Below are 21,311 nucleotides of genomic sequence, written 5' to 3'. Positions count from 1 at the left end.
GTGTTCAACCAACCTTAATCCCTGCTCCAATTATTCCAATGTGCATCCACACCAGGGACTGAAAGCAGAGACCACGTGGGGAAGAAGAGTAACTACATTAAAGCAAACAAGGCTGTTAATTTTGAACATGGCTGAGACAGAAACACAGTGTACCAATCCAAAAAGTTCTGAAAACTTCTTGAGATTAAGTAGCAGTCATACTACCATTATTTAGATATGGAAATGTTTTTAAAAACCTCATTAGTTCCCTTTGTAATTACTGAAAAACCAACATTCTTCTCTTCTGTAGAAATGAATTTTGAGATATAGTAGGAATACTGTAATTGCTTTTATCCACTAGGGATGAAATTTTGAACATAATAAATATGCACTTAACCGCTACAGCTACACTGTCTTCAGACAGGCATTTCTTTTCCTCTGCATTGCCTTCATGTGTGCCACTGGTTAAGACATTCAAAAAGGCCTCTAGCTCTGTCACTAGTGAAACAAACGCAGCTTGAGCGTATGTAGCACTTTAGCAGGACAGTCACATCTCTCTGAAGTTGCACTGCTCCTTCTCAAGCAGGAACACACTAGCTAAAGGCAAAAAACTGTGAAGAAAGGAAGGAGTTTGGCCAGGATTTTTACTCTAGACCAGGATAAAAAAGCTAAAACGAAACATTCCTTCTTTTCCCAGGGGAAAAAAAAAAAAAAAAAAAAAAAAAACAACCTTCAAAAAAATTTTAAAAGTTAATCCACATTCGCTACTCTAGGCTATGTTCCCACCATATCTGTACAGCCTTCCTCAGGACTTGCTACGCAAGCAGCTCTCCAGTTTGCTGTTGCAAGCAGCTCTCTGGTGAGGCAGCAGCCTGGTGTGTTGGAGACCTCCTCCTCCTCCTCCCCCAAGCAGTGCTCTCAGGAGACAGTGTCCAGAAAGGGCCCCAGGAGCGAGACCAGGTGTTTGGCGCATGCGCTGAGCAGCCCCCGTTGCACCAAACCTGCCAGTTCCAGCTCCCAACAGCTGAACAGCAAATCACGTCTGCCAGTGCTTCTCTGAAAGCCTGACAGCTCAGCCTCTTTTTCTGAGGATTAATTATCTCCCTCCTGCCCTGTTGGAGAGCTCAGGTTCTTCCTTCTTCACTCAAACAAGGGACTTGCTCATCCTACCCTACAGCTGCACTGACAGGATTGCTTTCTGTCCTTGATCCCCCTCCATCCCCCAAATGCATTTGCTGCCTCAGGGGAAAAGCTTTTAGGGACAGGAGAAATACTTCTGCTACCAAAATAAATATAAATAACTGTAAGAAAAAGGTGGAGAGAGGAGGGGTTATAGGCCTCAAATTAAGCCTATATCACAGATGAAATAGCATGAGGAGACACAAATGAAAGAACAATCTGAATACAGGCAAGTGAAGGACTAGGGCAGTTGGGAGTTTGAGCTCCCCCTTGCTAGGCACAGCAGGATCCATGCAAAGCACCAGCTTCCTCCCCAGCACAGACCAGCAGCCAAGGTGGAGTCACGGGGACGGCACTGAGGAGTCCCAAAGCCACATGCTGGTTTGTTCCCCACCCACGGTTCCTGTTCACAAGGGAACAGGCTCAGCCTTGCCTTCCCCACTGCAAACTGAAGCTGAGGCTTCAGAGCTTCTCGCCACGTGTCCAGCTCGGACAGCTTGGCCCTCAGACATTGCCCTACTGCTGTCCCACAGGGCCTCGTTCTCTCTGCGTGCCCCTCCCTGTCATACCTCGCAATGCTGTCTGGATACCCATGTAGTTTCAAGCTCAACCTTTTTCCTCCCTTACCTTCCCCACTAAAAATCCCGTTCACATCCCCTCTTCCCTAACTCTCCCCTAAGCATCCATTTCATATTTTTAAAAATATGTATTTACAAAAAGCTGAGAACAGAAAGCTCCAGCCACAGCTGACACGAACAAAAACCTGGCAAGTATCGCCCATCATTCAAGTCTCATAGCAAGATGAACCTTACTCTGTGTTTCTTCTCTTTTCCCTTGCAATGATAAAAATCTTGTTTCTAGAACCCCTCCACAACAGGGCTGTGGAAAAGGTTGTCATGGTGGAGGAGAAGCCTTCAGGTCACACAACAAAACTAGGAGAAAAGGTGCAAAGGAAAGCTTCCTAAATATATACAGCTAAAAGCACGAACTAGTATAACGCAAATCATTACTCTAGACATTTGGGAATCGCGTTACTGTGCTAAAAACCCTCTACATTACATGTCTATAGACATATCTAGAGAACATGTCAGTGACAGTCTCCCAAACTACCTCCTTCACATCATGACATAGCAAATGCCTTTATGTATTTAAAATCTTTATGTTTTTATGTAAAATATCTTTATGCCTTACAACTTCAGATGCAACCCAAACTATGCTTGACCTGTCTAGAAACAATAAGTGAACTGGATTTTAAATTGCCCCACAGAAAATCCACCTATTGAGAGGAAAAGACTCAAGCTGGAGAATGTGCAATGCATGCAAGACCTTCTGGATGGTTAACTGCAGAAGATGTTTTCTGTTTAAACTGAGGTCCACCTAAAGCCTGGTTTGCTTGAATGACAACTTTTCCACCAAGATCTCATTCTGGAAACATCAGCATCTGCTTTTCATAACAAAAAGGACTTCCTCTGTCCTTAGCTTAAGCCAGAAGTGGTATAACAAGATGCCATATGCTGACCTCTTAGTTTTCAAGAGTCTGATTTTATGCATTTACAATATTTTCCTGAGTCAGGGCCAAAATTACAAAATAACATCATTCCCACGAAGAACCCCCAGAAGGTAATACTGTAAAACAAAAATAAACAAAAATCCAACACACAATGATTGCTGATAGGAAAAAAACCCAAACAAACTAAAAAAAAACAACAAACAATCACACAAGAGAATTTAACAAAAAACAGAGCTTACATTTTATGCATCACCTTTCCACTGTCTGGGAAAAAGCAAGCAACTAGCATTTTGATGAACTCAAACCCTACCATGCAATTTATGCAGCCCAGTACACCCTGTAACAACATATGAGTTCCTCATAGTCTGCACATTTCAGTATCCCAGCTAGCCTTCTGTCAGCTTAAGCAAGAGCCATGTCTCAAAGACTTACATTTGGTATTTGAACTCCATACTAACTACTAAAGCTCTAGCAAACTCTACTGAGCAACATATTATCATAGAGATGCTTCTAAAGAACAGAACTGAAAACAAATACTTCCATCAAGTCACTTAATCCCATGGCACCTATAAACTGGGGCCATGGAGGGCTGCCACACTAAAATGTTGAAGAACAAACACCCTTACTGTGCAGGCTTAGCATAAGTCACTCATTTGCAAAACCACGTGGGAGGATTTCACACCAACAGGTACTTACATACACAGAACAACCCTACAATCTTATCTATAGAACCACTGTGAGTAGGTTAAGTAGATAGGCAACTATTCGCAGCTACAGGGAAACGTAATGGTATTCTAGTTGTTTTGATAGATCCCTGGTCTTTTCAAGAATCATTTTTCTGATATTCTTAAAACTTTGGAGGTCACCCTAAAATTTACTCAAAAAATTACTTTAGATGACAAAGTTACTAAGAACAATTTTTAGCCTAGTACAAACCTAAATCTTAGACCACAAATCTTCTGCATGGGATTACCTTGTAATTAATTGGAAAATAGCATCAGTATGCTTGGACAGCAAAGCAAGTGCCAGATTTTCCATACACAGTAGATTTTAAGCAATTACAAGCTATATTGATCTACACATATGTGTGTGCCTGTGTATAAATATATATATATATATTTTTTTTTTTTAAATCTCAGAAGGAACTGTATCCCTGACATACGAGATTAAGAGCCGCATAGGCAGTACGGTTGGTCTTCAGCTAACATAGTGGCATGTATGTACAGCCTCTGAATGTTAACCAGGCAAAAAATTTCTCAGGTGGTCCTTGTACATGCCTTTGTATCTGCCACATCGACACACAGCAGGGTGCTATTTTCAGATGTGCTCCCGGGCTGCCCCACGGCCCATGCTCCTGCACTTGTGCAGGCTCCATCCTTCTGGAAGCTTCGGCAGAGGCACATCAGTGATTCAGCTCGGGTCGCCAGGCTGCTCTCTCCCTCAATTACTAGGAAGCTCCAGGGAAGTTGGTGTTTAGTATGGAGGTGACTCTCCTTCTCAAAGGCTTTGCATTTAAAAATGGCTTTCTATAAATAGGTTTGCCGGCTCACTCTTAAATCTTTCTCCCTACTTTCTAAGTAAAAATAGCTTAAATAGGGATACTGGGAAGACTTGTTAATCTCCATCATACTGTCTGTCCATCCATTTGCCTTTCTTTCTTTCTTTCTTCAGAATGTATCATAACACTCATTGCCCACTCCACTATGAAAGGTATATATTGGTTTACCCTAGTTTCTCTTTTTCTGATGAGTAATCCAATGTCCTAATGGGGAAAAAAAAAAAAAAAAAAAAAAGTACTTATGAGGTAATAAGAAATTTGTAGTGAATGGCAGTATGAAAAGCAAAGCAATGGCAAAAAAAGCCCACAGTGCTAACAAGTACATGGGGAATCTGTGGCTTGTTCTTAAAGAGGTTCTCTTCAGTGCTCTAAAATATTGTGCTGTGAAAGGTTCTTATGAAATACTTCCTATTTTATATTATTTTATTTTTGAAAATACCAATTGTTTGATGAAATGCTTAAGAGACAGGGAGGTGAAGACTGACAAGATAGGTTTTCTTTTGAAGAATAACGTAATTTGAAATCTTAATTTCACTGATTTCATAACAGGTTAAAGGAAAAGGAAGTGCTGATTAAAAAGGATTGTGAAATATCTCAAAGTATATTGTGAAACAAGTAATTTAACTGCATACACCTACACATTCACCTTGAAATAATTAAGTATTCTGATCTACAGGCCTGCATTACTTACCTGGATTTTCTTTTTAGTACTTTTAGAGTTTCAATGAGTCAAAAGAAATAACATTTTTTTTTTTTAAATCAAATAATTGTGCCTTAGAAAAATTAAGTTGAATGTAATGTTTTTCTGCCTTCTCCAGCTTTTAAAGTGAAAGCTGGAATTAGTCTTTCCCACCGTAAATCTGAAATACTCCAAGGCTGAGAGACTGATAAATGGTGTGCTCCAATTAAAATCAAAGGCTACACAAGTGGTATGTTCAAACAGACCTTGATCCTACACACATCTTAACTTGTTAACTAGTGGGAATTTTAAGCAGAAAGAAAAGAACATCTATTTTACTCCTTCATCCACTACCCTGACGCCACCCCCACCCCCCACAGACGTTTAGTTTCATCGCTTTTTGCCTGTTTTGTCACTTCACTGTTTATTAAATAGGTAAATTATATTATTTCCCCACCCCAACCAACCCCCACACCTGAGAGAGCAGGTGTCTTAAGACATTCATCCAGGCAGGCACAAAAAGTTGAGGTTCAACTCAAGCCCTGCTGCTCCTGTAACCAGAGACTTGCACAGCTCATGAGCAGAAGGAACTTTCTGGATGAGCTACTCAAAGCCCACAAGATTTTCCCAAATAATTCAATTTACTGGTACAATACATGACAAAAGTTTACAGAAGAACAAACAAACAAACAAAAAACAAAACCAACTTCTAAACTTTTCCAGATTCAGCAGCATTGAAGCGATGCCACTGAAATCACAGTGCAGAGCTGTAAACTATTTAACAGGGTTTATGGGCTTGTTTTTACCGTTTGTGGCAATCAACTTCACTCTAAACTGTTACCAAAAATACCTTCGTTGTCACACACGTCTGCTATTCAGTGCTATGGAAAGAAGATGCAGCACCCACCAGTTAAAGTTTAGTGACCATTGACAGAAAAACGCAGACAAAACGCTTCCTTCGGGCACCGTCTGTTCTCACGGCTCGTCAGAAGCGTCGCCAGACTCGTGTGGTTTGCTGCCCACTAGTGTCCTGTGGCACCGGCTCCGCTCCGCCGCGCAGGCAGCGCCGCGCGCTGCCCACTCCACGGTGGGAAACCCACCGCCGGCGAGCCCGAAAGCCTGGGGATCGGTACCCCCTGGGCTGAGGGGAAACACCTCTTGGAAGGGAAAGAGATGATTCTAATGCACTCTGACCTCCTAACGATAACAATTTTCCTCTACTTGGCATTTAGCGATTAATTAATAGCTACTCGTAGCTTGAGTAACACCAGATTAAAAACACCACCAGCTGTACTGTGCCATTCACAAGCATATACCAAGCTAAATGCTTCCTGCACATTCTAAGGGAAGGGTTGGTTACACAATTCCACATCAGCTATGCACGTATTACAATATGTTTCTACAAGGAGAGCCGGTTGCCCTTTTCCTTAAGTGTTTCATCCCCAGCACTGAAAGTCACCATTTTCTTTGGAGAATGTCATTAGTATCACCATCAGTTTTACTACTCATTCTCCAGCCTTGGTTCAGTGTGCTCCCTCTCAGTCTTATAATATGCTGCTAAAACCCATATTGATAGATATAGGGCAAGGAAAGGATTCAAACAGGAGATAATTTGAATGTGAATTTATTTTTAGTGTCATCTGTACTGTATTGGGTGCCCCCTGATGCTCCACTGATTTCAACAGAACAACAGACATATAAGGTTAATAATAGGTATATGGACAACAGGCATATAAGAAATGCAGCCAGAGAGAAGCCTTACAAATGGGTTCAGCATACTTATAGCCGAGACTAAATGATACCAAAAGATACTTGTTTCTGAAAGCAGCATCCTAATTTTGAACTAACTTTATCACAGTAATTGCAATAAAGAGCCAGGATTTTGAAGGAGGGCGTTCTCTCCTCCCAGCCTCCCTTACCTTCTCCCTCCTCCTCTCCCTGTAATTAGTGAAATGCCCCCTTACTACTTACGACCAGGCTTCAGTAGACTTTTGCTGTTCATTTTACATGCATCTGGAATACTTAGGTATAGTAGCATGGAAGGTAGCACAGATAGAGTAACCCTGAAGGTAACTCAGAAGTATTGTGCAGGGTTGTAACTGCATGACTCAGGCTTTTAAAGTGGTGAATTTAGCTGCATAGCTCCCACTGATGTCTGTATCGTCCCACACACTTACTAAGGCTGCAATGCATTTATGGTTAATAGTTATTTATATTTTTAAGAAACTCACAGCAATGAGAGTTTAAAGCCTTTACAAAATCTAAAATCTTCAACCAGGTATTTGGGAAGGTTTTGTTTCAGGCTTCTGAAATACTAATTGGATGTAACAGCATGTCAGTATTTTATTGCCCCCAGAAGGAAGCTATTTCATAAACATAAAGCCTACCCAGTGACACTGCTCATATCTAATTTGACAAAATGTATTTGTGCAGAGTGACTATGGGGAAATATGGGGCCCAACCTTGCTATTGTTATTCAGATGGTTTCCATTATCTTCAACAGAAATTTAGCCCAGGACAACAACTACAGGGTTAAACTCATAACGTCTGGGCTTATTTTTTAACATATTTCTCCTCTCAAAACGAAAATAAAAACCAAAACCACCACCACCAACGGAACATAAACATGAACAAATCTTATACATTTTAAAGTTAAAATTGGAATGCGATGTAAGACATAATTGAAAACCAGTCATACATGTGCTTGTGGTTTAAGTAAATGTAGTGTGGTTCTGTAAGGGGTACAGGAAAGGCAATGGCAGAAGCCAAGCAACCTTCAATAGCCTGCCCCCCCCCAACATCCCCCCAGATATAGACATAAAAGAATACTGCCTCTCACACAATGGAGTTCAGATACAGGTATAGGTAGAATAATAAAAGTAAATGTGTACGTGAATTATCTACTTATATATGCAGTCATTTCCTCCAAAGAGATACATATCTGATACGACATTGCATTAAAAACTGAAGTCCTTTAAAAATATTATTCTCTGACTCTTTACTCCCATATGATAGTCCAAATAAGCGTTGCTAATAAACAAAACCAAGTTATTCACTCTTAACATGAAGGTAGGTGCCATTTTCAAAAGCTTCCTTTCGAAAGATCCTAAATATATATGCATTTTGATATCAGGTATGATGTCAAAACCAAACACACTTCTTAAATTGCAAAGAATCATTGAACTATCCACTGCATATTTCTACAATGCTTATGTCTTAAAGTATTACCATACACAAAGCAATTTTATTTTAGTAATCTAAATTCACAGATGTACAGAGGTTGCTGTGTGGCAATATAGAATCTATGCAGATGCATCTATCATTTACATGTTATATTCTTAAAGCTAGAAAAACCTTTGGGATACAAATTCACAGTTGACTGTGATCCAAAAAACACATGGATACTGAAAGTGAAATTGCTGCTGACTTCCATAGATCAAGGAATAAATGAAAGTGATTTTCATAGTATTTCAACCTCAAAGCAAAAATTATTCTGTTCTTCAAAAACCCCTGTAAGGGGAAGGGAATGGATTAACTAGCTTAGAACATAAAATTTATAGCATAAGTACAGTAGACCAAAATATATGCCTCTTTTTTTTTTTTTTTTTTTCAAATATACAAGATTTCTGGACAGAAACAGGGTTATTTCCAGTACAAATCTAGTTCTATATGTAGAGCATCAGTGAAGGCATATCCTTTCAGGCTAATTCTGTCCATCTTATTAACAGCAAATCTCTCCCTCCAAGGTATCTGGCTGAAGAGGAGAGAGAAAGGCACAGCACTGCCTGTCAAAAATAAATAGATAGATAAATAGATAGATAAATAGATAAATAAATAGATAAATAAATAGATAAATAAATAGATAAATAAATAGATAAATAAATAGATAAATAAATAGATAAATAAATAGATAAATAAATAGATAAATAAATAGATAAATAAATAGATAAATAAATAGATAAATACATTCTTAATGATAGAACTTGTTGCAGTTGTCTTACTGTTAGAAGAAATGCAAAATTTTAAAGTTTACAGTTTGGGGTTTTTCAATCATTTTGCATTCTGTGGCACTCAGAAGATGAAATTGTTTTAAGATAGTCCTAAATACATGCATAAGATTCACCTCCTAATTTATGGTCTATCTGGCTATTTGCACTGGACTGTCCATGCCTGTCAATGTATTTTCTCATCCAGCATATACTTAAAATGTGAAGGCACCCTCATCCAGCATTCATTCCTTACCCTTTGCTAGAGGTTCAATTATTTCTATCTTCCAATAAAATCTTACACTTTGCCCTGTGCTTCACTCACATTCATTCAATACAAAAAACATTTTCCTATTCTACCTGCTTTGCCTGTTTTGAGAATTGGGTGTTTAATCTTTCTGATTTAACTGTCAGGCTGTAATGCATTACAGGCAAGGCTACGTTCTCAAATCTCAGAAGAAGGAGGCAATGTAATAGAAGAGCTAGAATCCCAGACTACAGCATAATTTGTTTCCTGTCCTTAAAACTGCAATGCTAATGTGCATCTTAATAAAAGATATGCAATTTAAACATATATTCACATACAATGTGGTTTTCAGTCACATATATCTTAATGTTCCAAAACAACCCCATTCACTATTAAAAAAAATCCAGAAGCTACAGTAAATGTTTGTCAATCAAAGAGTTGGCAGAATGAAGGGGGGGGGGGGAGGAGGGGGGAGGAGGAAAGAGAACAGGTTTACCGCTATTCTATCACTAATTTCCCCTTCCTAACTTTATAATTGACTGAAAGAGTCTTCAACATTTTTAGATGATGTAATGCTTATCCGTGCATATTTTTACATAAATGAGTGAGAAAAGCAAAAAAATTCAGAGCAAGTACCTTTACAGTGAAATGATGAAATGAAAATAGTTTTTAAACATTACTTCTTAAATATATAAAAAGAGAATTGTTAGGTGAAAGCATCGGGCGATTTAAAAAAAAAAAAAAAAAAAAAAAAAATCACAAGACGTAAAAGGAAGCAATATCTCAATGCAAGCCCTTCAAATTATCCCCGTGTACTCAGACGGATCTATACGGCACTTAGGAAAATTCTGTACTTTTCCAGCTAAGGAAGAAGGAAAAGGCACCTCTATCCCTGTCTCTCCAAGCACCGTCTTATTCCGAGTGAGGCAGACATACAGTAGCGTGGCTAGGTTATGGGCTGTCACTTTGCTAGGTAAGCTAGTTTAAATGATTACAGAGCAATTTCGCCCTTCTCCTCACGGCTGTCGACAGCCAGCGCGACGCTTCAAACACAAAAGGCACGACCGCGACCCGCTCCCCTTCCCGGCCGGCAGGAAGGGAAGGAAGGGAAGGGAAGGGGAGAAAGAAGGGAAGGAAGGGAAGGGAAGGAGCCCCGAGGCGGGGGCCGCCAGCGCTCACCATGCGAGATGCTGTGGAGCAAGGCGACGGCCAACATCCACATGCCCCCGCCGCTCCCCCGCTCCCCGCTCCGGGCCGGGGCCGGGGCTCGGGCTCGCCCTCGCCCGCCGCGCCCGGGGCCGGGCCGGAGCTGCCGGGCAGCGCGCAGCGGGTCCGGCCGCCGCCTCCCTCGGCCGGTGGCTGCTCGGAGCCTGCGGGGCCGCTCGTCCGCCCAGCGAGCGCTCAGCCCCGCCTGCAGCCCCGCGGCTCCGCCGACACTCGCCGCCCGGCGCTCGGGCGGGGGAAGGGGAAGAAGGAGAAGAAGCGGCGGCAGGGGGAGAAGAAGGGGAAGGGGCGGCCGGCGGCGGGGGCGGGAGGCGGGGGCGCGGCGCCCAGGTGCGTCCTCGGCTCCGGGAGGCGCCCGCAGGTTGGCGGGGGCAGGGCCACAGGTGACCGCGTCCTCCGGCGCGAGCAGGGGAGCATCCCCGGCGGCGGGCAGCCCCCCGCCGCGGCCAGCCGGCTCCTCACGCACCTCCCCGCGGCCCGGCGGCGGGCGGGCACGTCGCTCCTCGCCCGCGGCCCCGCTCCCAGCGAGCCCGCCGCCCGCCGCCCCCGGCCCCCGGCGCGGCGCAGGGCAGCGCTGACCCCCGGCCCTCCGCGGTCCTAAAGCACCGCCAGGGCTCCGCGGTGGGGAAAAAACCGAGGCGGGGAGAGGCAGGCAGCAGAACAGCCTGCCTCCCGATAGTTCGCCGAACTGCGGCCGTTCGGCACCTAGCCGAGTTGTAGGTGACTAATGTGTTGACAAGTCGGGACACACGCACCCCCCCACCCACCCACCACACAGGGCTGGAGGAGGGGGCCCTTCTGGAAGGTCACAGCCCAGACAGGCGAGCGCATCAAGTAATTGACTGGGGTTCTGTGCAAAAAGGAAAGGAAAAAAATATACATCTATCTACATTTCCCAGTGCTTACACAACTCCAGATACTGTTTGGCCTTTCACGTGTTTCTTTGCTTGTGGTAACAAATTTTTTCCCCCTGTAGCGAAAGAGTAAATTACAGTCGCTCTAACTAAAAGCAATTTCTGCGTCTATTCTTTCTTCACGTCTATGATGTGAAGGCTGGTCTAAAAAGGAAAAAAAAAAAAAAAAAGAAAGAAAAGAAAAAAGGAAAAAATATTAAATGAAGACGGCTAAAAAAAAAAAAAATCAATATTGTGAAATACATAACAGCATTAGGGCAACTCTAAATTTAAGCTGTAAGATGAAAAGCAAACACAACAAAGCAATAAGGAATCTCAACCTGCAGAATCCCCAGTGTGTTACCAAACAAGATCACTTCACATCTGGGGGTCTTCACAGGACATTTTTTTTTTTAATTGCTTTATATCACCAGACATTGCTATGCTGCCATCACTGTCCTGTGCACTGTAATGAAACCCAAGGAAGGATGACCCCCAAAAAAACATTGGGTGAATGTGTGCAGAAAGCTTAGCAACACAGCTAGAACAGGGAACAATATCTGTCTGGAGATGTTTCTAAAGCCATACAAAATGGACCGAAATGCACTCCTGAAGCACTGTACATTGACATTGTTCATTCAAATTCTAAAACCAAAGTTGCAGCTGAAGCACAGTGAAAGTCATCATGCAAGTGCTTAGTTTCCTGCATCCCATTTTGGCTGGGATACCAAGCAGGAGAGACTGAAGCCCTGAAGTGAAAGCAGCAGAGATGCGACCAATATTGGGCAGGGACTAGCTGCTCATGGTTGCCCTGAAGAAAAAAAGATGTGGGTAACCAGGGAAGCTAGAAAATAGCATCTTATGCCATTAAAGAAAAAATAAAGAGAGAAGTACAAATGTCTTGAGGGAGGAAAGAAAAAAAAAAAAAAAAAAAAGAAGGAAGTTTGTTTTTATTGGGAGCGAAATTCTGTTAAAAATGACAATACTTTAATCTCTTTGTTTAGAAGAGAGCTGGTGACTAGCAGAAATGCGTAAGTATTCATTTGAGAGCATTTTGGGGAAGTTCATGACAGATTTGTTCATGTAGTTCTTTCAGAACTGCCTTGTTTCCCATTTTGAAGCCCAAAGCATGTTTGGGGCTTAAAAAGATACAATGCTATACCACATAGAATAAATATATCTTATTTATTATAGAAAGGTCTTCTTATACCTTTCTACCCCCTTTACTCATCTACATAACTCTGGTAGCCCTTGACAAATTCGTTCCATTTAAAGCAGTCTCAAGCAAGTTTCTATACATTTCAGTTTATTTAAAACAACAACAACAGCTGCAGACTAAAAGAGTAAGTCTTTAATTTCTTCTTCTGTGGCAGTGACAGGCAAGGGACCAACTTTCAGCAGGTATATAACCTTTTTTAGCAACAGCCAGTCAAGTAGGCAGTGTAATCATAGTCCTGACCCAGGTTTAAGGAAGGGAGGGGAAGGCAGGACACAATTTTGCATGAAAGCAGGGTTCACTGGTTCTGCTGCTCAGGGAATAACTTGAGTGAAACCTAAATTAAACAATTTGTCAAAGTGGAGAAACAAAATTATATGAAAACTTCCACACAGAGTACATTAAATCAGTCAGAATGCTACTTTTCAAGTCCAAAAAATCAAGCACGACCAGGTTTCAACTGCAATCAAGGCTAGTTAAGGTCATCAACCAAGGAGAATCCCCTTATATGTTTTTTTGTTTATTTTATTAAAATAGAATGTGCTAGATTAAGTGGCTGGAAATTATTCTTCCTGAAACAAATTCAATCATTTTCCAGCAAGGTATCTCAATTAGAGTTTGCACATAATTATATCTTCTCTGGAAAAAAAAAAAAAAATCCTACGCAACTATTACTGTAACTGTGATTAAAGGTCAAAAATCTTAAAATAGGCTTAAATTGAGTTCTTAAACTGTGTTTATATATTGTACTTGTTGACTCTATCAGGTTGATTGTCCTTGCTCTCTGCAGCTACCACACAAACTCTTACAAGGAAGATCTCTTGAAGTTTACAGAGATATGGCAACAGTACACATCAGCTGATGCTCACCCTAAATGTATCTCAGATGCTTAGCATTTCAGATGACATTATACTGCAGGAAGCAGAAGGAGAAGACTTCTGTATTAGGACCTCACTGAAACCCCGAAGCATTTGAGCCATTTGATTCCAATGGAGCATCCAGAACATCAATATACTTTCTATTGTTCTGGCCGCACACATGCAAGTTGTCCCCTCAGCCACCAGCATGAAGTACATACAGAAATACCACTAGCATGATCAGTCTGACAACAATCCACCCAGCCACTGGCTTTCAGTTGAGCACACATGGAAGAGGTTAAATGGCAAGGTCTCCAAACTGATTTTGCAATGCATGTACATCTTATTCCCATATTAAGTGAGCGGACACACAAGAAATGACCATGGCAAACTAATACACCAAATAAAAGGTGGATGCAAAGTGCCTTTGTGAAAATTAAGTAAGTTACAATGATCCAACTGGCTGAATATTTCCCCTTCCTGTATTGGAAGATGACGTATCTGGTCTGTAATTTCTGCAACCAGTCTTGCAGGAAAATTCTTTTTTCAAAGCAAAAGATAAAATGGCCTGTCTACAATAAGTCTGTATTGATTTGGACTTTAAGAAACAAAGGAATCTTCCAAGGAGAGGTTGGTTTGGGAGCAGCAGCAATAATTGGTTCTATTCAGATCATGGATGGTTTCATAGGGGCTTCAGGGAACTCAGTCAAATATCTGCCATTGAAGCATTCAACTATTCAAACAGAGTCCTTCATTGTCATTTGGGATGCAAAATTCTCATTTGCAATTTCAGCTTTTAAAATGGTTTTTAAAGTACCTGAGGGAAGAAAGAATGGGAGGGAAGCAGAAAGGAAGTGAAGAGAAAGCATGGTGAGAGAGGAAGTTCTCAACAGTCAGAAGACCCGGGGGGGAAAAAAAAAAATAATGAAAAATTAACATGCATGAAACCAGAATCTAACTAACTGATCGGCTCAATTTCTGGAAGAGGCAATACCTTGGCTCAGTCATCCCTCAGTTTCTAAATCATTCTGTCTCCCCTCGTTATTGACCTCTTTCCCTGACTGTAGTCTTCTTGACCATGTTCTTTCAACTTAGTTATTTGAAAGAAAAGCATTGGTCATTAGTTTGTAGATCAGGTAAAGATAACTGCTAGGGGCTATCAACTAAGTAAACTAACTTCAGTTGTAAATTTATTTATGATTTTCCTGTTCATAAGATTTAACAGTTTTCAGTTCTACTGAAAAAAAAAGTTGCAGTCCCAGCTATATTAAAAATAAAACCAAAGCAGAAACATACCACCCTGAGATAATAAAAGTAAAGAAACAAAACCTAGAACATTTCAATAAGCAATTATTCTTCCTCATTTTAATGAAAATATGGGAAGAGGCATCATGCAAAGGATTTGTGAATATTTGGCTGAAATAAATACTGTTCCAAAGCATTCAGATACCAAACTTCTGAACCAAAGATTTTCAATCTTCTTTCTGATTCAAATCTATTTTAAAGCTGAAGATTACAAGTTTGAACAACTCTTCGTCAAATTTTCAGGTAAACTAAAGCTTTATCACTGTACCCATAATGAAGGAAGATAAACACAAAGAGTGATAAAGGGGCCAGGGGTTGTGAAGGGAAGAGGAGCAGGAACAGGAAAGCTTTTCAGTGGTTTCCATCAGTCTGGAAACAGGAGAATCAAAAGCCTTGTGAGAACAGGTTTTCCTCACAAGACTTCATGCCCGATTTGATACTGGAAAGATTCAGATAAATGTTGAATGCTTGTCAAAACCAATCACTAAACCTTCTGATATTCACTGGCTACCAAGCTTAATGCTTATATCTATAAGCTCACAGTCAGCCATTTTTATCAGAGCAAGCTGCAAAAATTAAATATTTTCCATGAGACACTTGAAGAATTCAAAAGCAATTTCTACATCTGTAAGTACCATTATGAAGATATGAGCTGAAATGCTCTGTCTATTACTATCAAGCTGGGAATACTCAAGATGGACAAACAAAATCTAAACATCTGCATGCAATTACTTGCAAAAGCATCTATACTATTGATACCTACCTAGTTCACACCCGGAATACAAGGGATTGAGTACAATATGCTTCCTATACTTTACCTGAAGTCATTGACTACTCCAAGCTGATAATGTGCAAGAATATTGTTATCTGGCAAAAAATGTGCTCTCTCGCATGATCTGTCCTTACAGTATACACACAATTAACCATTCAGTCTTGATATGCTCATGAATTAAAGCAGCAGCTTTCAAGACAGTGTAGATAGCTTCGTATTCATGAAGCTTGAAAGCATAAAATGGAGATTTTTTTTCCCCCAGCCTGAAGTTACTCTTTTCTTCTGCAGCTTGTTCCTGAGGTTCCAGTAACATCTGGAAGACGTGAACAAGCAAGCTTACCCCGTCAAGTGGTTCTGTGAGCACAGAATCAGTGAAAAAAAAAAAAAATTCTTCTGGATATTTGGTCAGAAGGCTGAAAACCTAGGTGGATTCTCAGATGTCTATTACTTTTTCCAATGTTTTCAAGAACTTGGAGGGGGATTAGTCTCTCTCTCCTCTGCCCAGGTTAATCTTTATACACTTATACGCTCATAAAAGCAATGACTTAACTATACCCACCTAACAAATTGATTGAAACTGGCCAGCAAGTTCAAAAGTTATTAGAGAGAAGGAGGAAAGGAGCTGACAAAGACATTTCTTAGAAAACCACGCTAGAGTAAATCATGGAAAAATCCAGTCTGTGGGAAGGATTTTTAAAACCTGTGTATGATTCATGTTTTCTTGAGAGAATACCAGATTTTTCTATTTAAAACAACATCATCAAAACATAGGGCAGTGATTTTTTTTTTTTCAGCGCTGTAGACTTCTTTTTGCACTGCACCTTACAAACAAACAGATAAGGTAAGATTCTTGTCTGTTTAAAGAACTGACAGTCAACTAATGGAAAAATATTCCCTTTCAGAAGGGAGAAGGCAGGAGAAATATTTTTTTTAATTTTCACATCTTCATATAGACAAGCTTGTTCCTACCATAGAAAAGACGGGGGGTGGGGGGGGGGGGTGGGGAAGGAGGGCATGTAAAATAACTAAAGATGAAGGCTAGGAACGCAGCACAGAACATATTGGGCAACTGTCTTGGGTGAAAACTGGGCTCACAGAAGGGCAAATAGGCTTCTCTTGGTGTTAATTGGTTCTCATAAGTAACATAACATGACATACGAGGATTATGGCACTGAAGATATCCATTTAAAAGTCTCCAAATAAAGATGAACTAAACCCCTTTATGTGTCTGATGTATGTATAAAGACAAGGGAAAACATTAAAGACCACAGCATTAAATGATTTTAATGACAAGTTATGATGGAATGAATTACATATATTGAAATCATAGGCATAGCTATCCACACAGTACATATAATGTTGTAGCATGAAAAGGCTGAGTCAAGAGTACTATTTCATTTCTAAATCTTATTTTCCATTATTTGGATTAGGAGCCAATGCTTTTTAACAAGAGATCTAGGAATACTCTGGGTTTGGGTATGTAGCCGCTTCTTATTAAAAAGAAATGGTAGGGGAAAAGGAAATTTGAACAAATATCACAGCTTCGACAAGGCTTTTTTTAAAAAAAAAATGAATGATGGTTTCAAAGCTCTACAGACCTCTTTTTAATAATTGTTACAGTGCAATCCATTAAGTACTGCAATTATGTGGGAAGAAGGTTATCCCTGGTCCTGAGCCAAATTCTGCTATTACCTGCCCAGGATGCTGGTGGCTTACGCAGAATAGCAACCAAATAAACAAAAGAAGAATTGAACTGTTGGGAGCTAATACTTCCCTGAGCAGAGTCAATACACAGAAGGCACCAGGAAGGCCAGAGCTTGCCATGCCTCAAGCAATGCACGGTGTCCTCGGCATCCTCATCTTCCTCGTGTGCCCCCCCCCACCCCGCCTCCTTCCAAACACTGATGAGGAGGCAATATCTCTGCTCGCAGACTGCTGGGAGCACATGCGAGCATGGCTCTTCCCAACCTCGGTGCAAAGGAGGGGGCCGGCAGGAGCAGCAGAACCACAGAGCAGCGGTGGAGCAAGGAGGCAGGGTTGCCAAGCAACAGCCTACCGCGGGGTGGGGGGGTGGCGTTAAAACGGGGAAAGGAAACCGATAAAAATTGCATTTGCTCGTGTGGGGCAATGGTAGCCCTTCCACCTGCTTTTCTTCCTGCTTCCATTGAGTTACAGGTGCGGATTTGGCCACAATAGCTTCTTGCATCATGAGCTCCAGTTGGCTTCTCAAGGAGGTTGCAACAGGGAGAACGGTAAAGAGTACTTTCTTTGCCAACTTGTTGTCATGGATAATACAGCAAGAACAGCAGCAGGCAGTTGTAGGTTCTCCAGACATCCTGCCCCAAGACTCAGAAATACAAAGTAAAAGCAGACCTTCCCCATTCATACATCTGCATCAGTGATGTTCCTTCTGGTACACCATCATTTGTCTTAGAGAAACATGCACACCGTATGGGAGATCTTTTTCTTCATACCATATAGACTTTCTATGTGACAAGTGGAGCCTCTGTATTATTCCCATATTGCTTCTGTTTTGTGAGGCCATAAACATTTGATGGCATGGCATGGCATGGAATGGCATGACATCAGAGGAGGAGACCTTCACAAAAGCTTTAGGTAAGAGGCATTTTGGTAAAGAGGTACCAATTAGGAGAGGGGATGGAATGTACAAAAATAAAAACTCCTGACAGCTCATGGGGTCAGACCACATATACTGGAAAGGCTTTCATGGGGGCTGACCTCAGGGGTCCCAAGCCCCTCTCTGCAAGGACAATCTACCGCTGTGCCAGCTCCTCATAGCCATGCCCCGCATGACAGCTCTCACCAAAGCTGGCAACTGGTTCCAGTGGCAAAGACTTGCTGTGCTCTGTCCCTTCTCTGGTGCAACTGGATGTTTTCATGTGAAGTCACAAAAATTAATTGTGATCTCCCTCCCTTTTTAACCCTTTCTTTCCTGCCCACACTTTATGCACATTATCACAGATCACTAAGAAACTGTGTGCTTACATACTGCTGTATAAATAATTTTGACTCCATCATGCATTTTCTATAACTGATTATTGTCCACATTTACAGACAAAGGAGAGTGAAAACTATGAAGGAAACTGCATTTGCATTTACTTTTGAGTACAAAACATAAATTTCACTAATGCAAATTGTTCACAAGATAGATACGTTCCTCGTGCCTGTCAAGTCATTAAGTCATCCAGAGAAACATGAAAGGTTATAAAGCAGACACCTCTCTCTCTCACAGCCAGGTATCTAGGTCCCCTTTAATAGTCAAAACAGGTGAGTAAGCACATTTAAGAGATTATTTCTCCCACCTTAAAGCGGTTGTCCAAAGCAGAACAGAAATTGCACCCTGGAAGTCCCTATTCCTCTCTCTCCATTTATTATGTGGAGAAGCTACAGTAACTTGAACCATAAACACTTTAAATTAAGCAAGATGAGCAATGTCCAGAGCAGCCAACTGTTGCTGAATTTTTAAATAGCAGCAAGCCCACAGACAGGATTTGAAGGCAGCTAATGGAGATCTTGTCTTTTGGGAAGGAAGTTCTTACACAAGAGCAGAAAAGTACTTGACTCTAGGTCTGGCAAACAATAGGAAATTGATGTACTGGTTGGAGATGGAAAATGGTGCCACGTACTTCATGGGAGAAGTTTGGCAGGGCAGTGCTATGAAGGACTTCAGTGGTAGAGGAGAGCAACATGTGACAGAAAGGCAATGGAACATCCTGTCCAGTGAAGGGTTTCTCAGTACAGTGAAAGGCTGGGTAAACGTGAGTGACAGCAGTATGTTGGACTAGTATCAAAGGAGAAAAATCACAGTTGTCATATCATCACTGCTGACAACACATCTCAAGTTCTGTGTACCCGTTCTGGGCTCCTCAGTCCAAGAAAGACAGACAGACTGGAGTGAGTCTAGGGAAGGACCACAAAGATGGTCAATAGTCTGGAGAATCTGATACATGAGGAAAGGCTGAGAGCTGGGACTATTCAGCCTGGAGAAGAGAAGGCTCAGGGGAATCTTAGTAATATGTAAAAACACCTGATGGGATGGTGTAAAGAAAATGTAACCTGACCCTTCTCAGTGGTATCCAGTGAGCAGACAAAAGGCAGTAGACACAAGCAGAAAACAAGTTCCCTTTAAACATAAGATTTTATTATATATATATATATATATATATATATATATATATATATATATAAACAAAACTTATTTATTTTTGCAGTGAGGGTGGTCTAACACTGGCACAGGTTTCCCACGGAGTTTGTGGAGTCTCCATTCTTGGAGGTATTCAAAACCTGACAGGACGCAGCCCTGAGCATCCTGCTGTGGTAGTTAACTCTGCTTTGGGCACCAGGGTTGGTCTAGGTCTCCCAAGGTCAACCTCACGGATGCTGTGGCAAAACCACTGACTTCATTCTCCATAGAGAAGCTGATCTGGGTCCAACACTGACTGGTGCTGCAGTACTTCTTGTTCATTTTCCTTGGGGGTTGGTTTGTTTTGGGGTTTTGTTTCGTGTTTTGGGTTTTTTTTAAGTACCTGTCATAAGTGGTCTCTTCACCACCAACACTTGTTTTTAGATAACAGTGGCTCATTTAAAAAGCTTACATTTACTAACAGTTACCATAGTTGGGTTTTCTCTGAGTTAAAGTGCTTATAAAGCGACTGCTACTAAGCAAATAGCATAAATATCATCTTTGCAAGAGAAAAAATGGGCAAGTAAAAAGAGTTTGCCTGCCTTACCTGGAAAAGGCTGCAGTTTAGTGGAGTGGGAAGTGGGTTGAAAATGCATTTTCTCTACTACTCTAGAACACTTCTTTCAAAACTACAGACAAAACAAACCCCCACATGCCACCCCACACCGCAAGATACAGAGACAGTGTGCAGGCCACAGTCATACAGAAGGGAGGACTTTGGTTGTTTGACACATGGCACAAAATGCCAAAGTTTGTCTCCAGAGCAAATAGGGATGCCCGTTTTATACATCCTGTTTTATACACAGTTATCACATCCTTGTTGATTCATCTCTTCTTTAAGCATACTATTTCCTCTCTCCCCAGCTTGTATTCCTCTCACACAGAACTCCTTCTTGCCTCTGTCACTTCTGTCGTATATATCTGGATCCTGTCTGTTTCTGCTATCTCTTTCTTTGAAATGATATGACCAGAACACAATGGGCTTTAAGCATTTTTTAGCTGAACGTTAAGCTAGAAGTCTTAAAATATACACCTGTCATGCAGAACATATCCTGTCTTTCTTACACGGCAATGTTGAGAGAATAACTCTACAATTTTGGTCTCTGCTTTTGTCCAAGACACGGATATAAAAAACAAAGTTATGCTTAATTGGTTACAAGTCAATAAATAGATCAAGAATATATTTTACCAAAATAGGTTTATTTAAAAAAATAACCCAAAGAAAATGTTGGATGCTGAGGCAGAAAAATATTCCTCTGGGGCAACATATGCATCGATACTCCATATGATATGATATAAAACAAGTATTTGATTTCACTTGACTAAATACTGTACTGTTTTCCTGATCTGCTACTCCTCATTTCAGTTACTGTTGCAAAGCTGATTTCTGTATTTCAAAGCTGATTCACTGAATTTCACTAACTCTCATAGTTAGGTATAAGTTTAAGGTTGATCAAAGAGTTAATTGACATCATGTCTGCTTTTTGGAAAAAGCTGGATTCGGTATATTTGAAACATTTTGCTCTACAAGTTCAAAATTTCAACACAGTTTCTTGACTAGCATATTCAAATTAAGATGACAAAACTTTGTTCAAGAATAAGAAAACCATAACTATCTGATTTTTTTTTTTCCATATGAAACTTGGGTTTACTGTTGGTTTAGAACTGAAGAAAATTATAGCACATTAGCATTTGTCATTAA

At 41.0% G+C, this 21,311-nt stretch overlaps 1 protein-coding gene across 3 annotated transcripts in view; it reads right to left on the bottom strand.

The window, feature by feature from the left end:
* The window catches only part of DSCAM (DS cell adhesion molecule), a 469,478-nt gene extending 458,589 nt beyond the window's left edge, over positions 1–10,889 (bottom strand). For all 3 annotated transcript variants that reach the window (XM_042788317.1, XM_042788318.1, XM_042788319.1), the window contains exon 1: positions 10,318–10,889. In XM_042788317.1, the coding sequence (XP_042644251.1) occupies positions 10,318–10,360 (43 nt within the window). In that variant the 5' untranslated portion in view covers positions 10,361–10,889. The remainder of the gene's footprint in view (positions 1–10,317) is intronic.
* Positions 10,890–21,311: the final 10,422 nt, after the last annotated feature.

Source organism: Tyto alba, unplaced genomic scaffold (assembly GCF_018691265.1).
Source record: "Tyto alba isolate M040663 unplaced genomic scaffold, T.alba_DEE_v4.0 Super-Scaffold_14, whole genome shotgun sequence".
Classification (NCBI taxonomy): Eukaryota; Metazoa; Chordata; class Aves; order Strigiformes; family Tytonidae; genus Tyto; species Tyto alba.
This window is presented reverse-complemented; position numbering and strand designations above follow the sequence as displayed.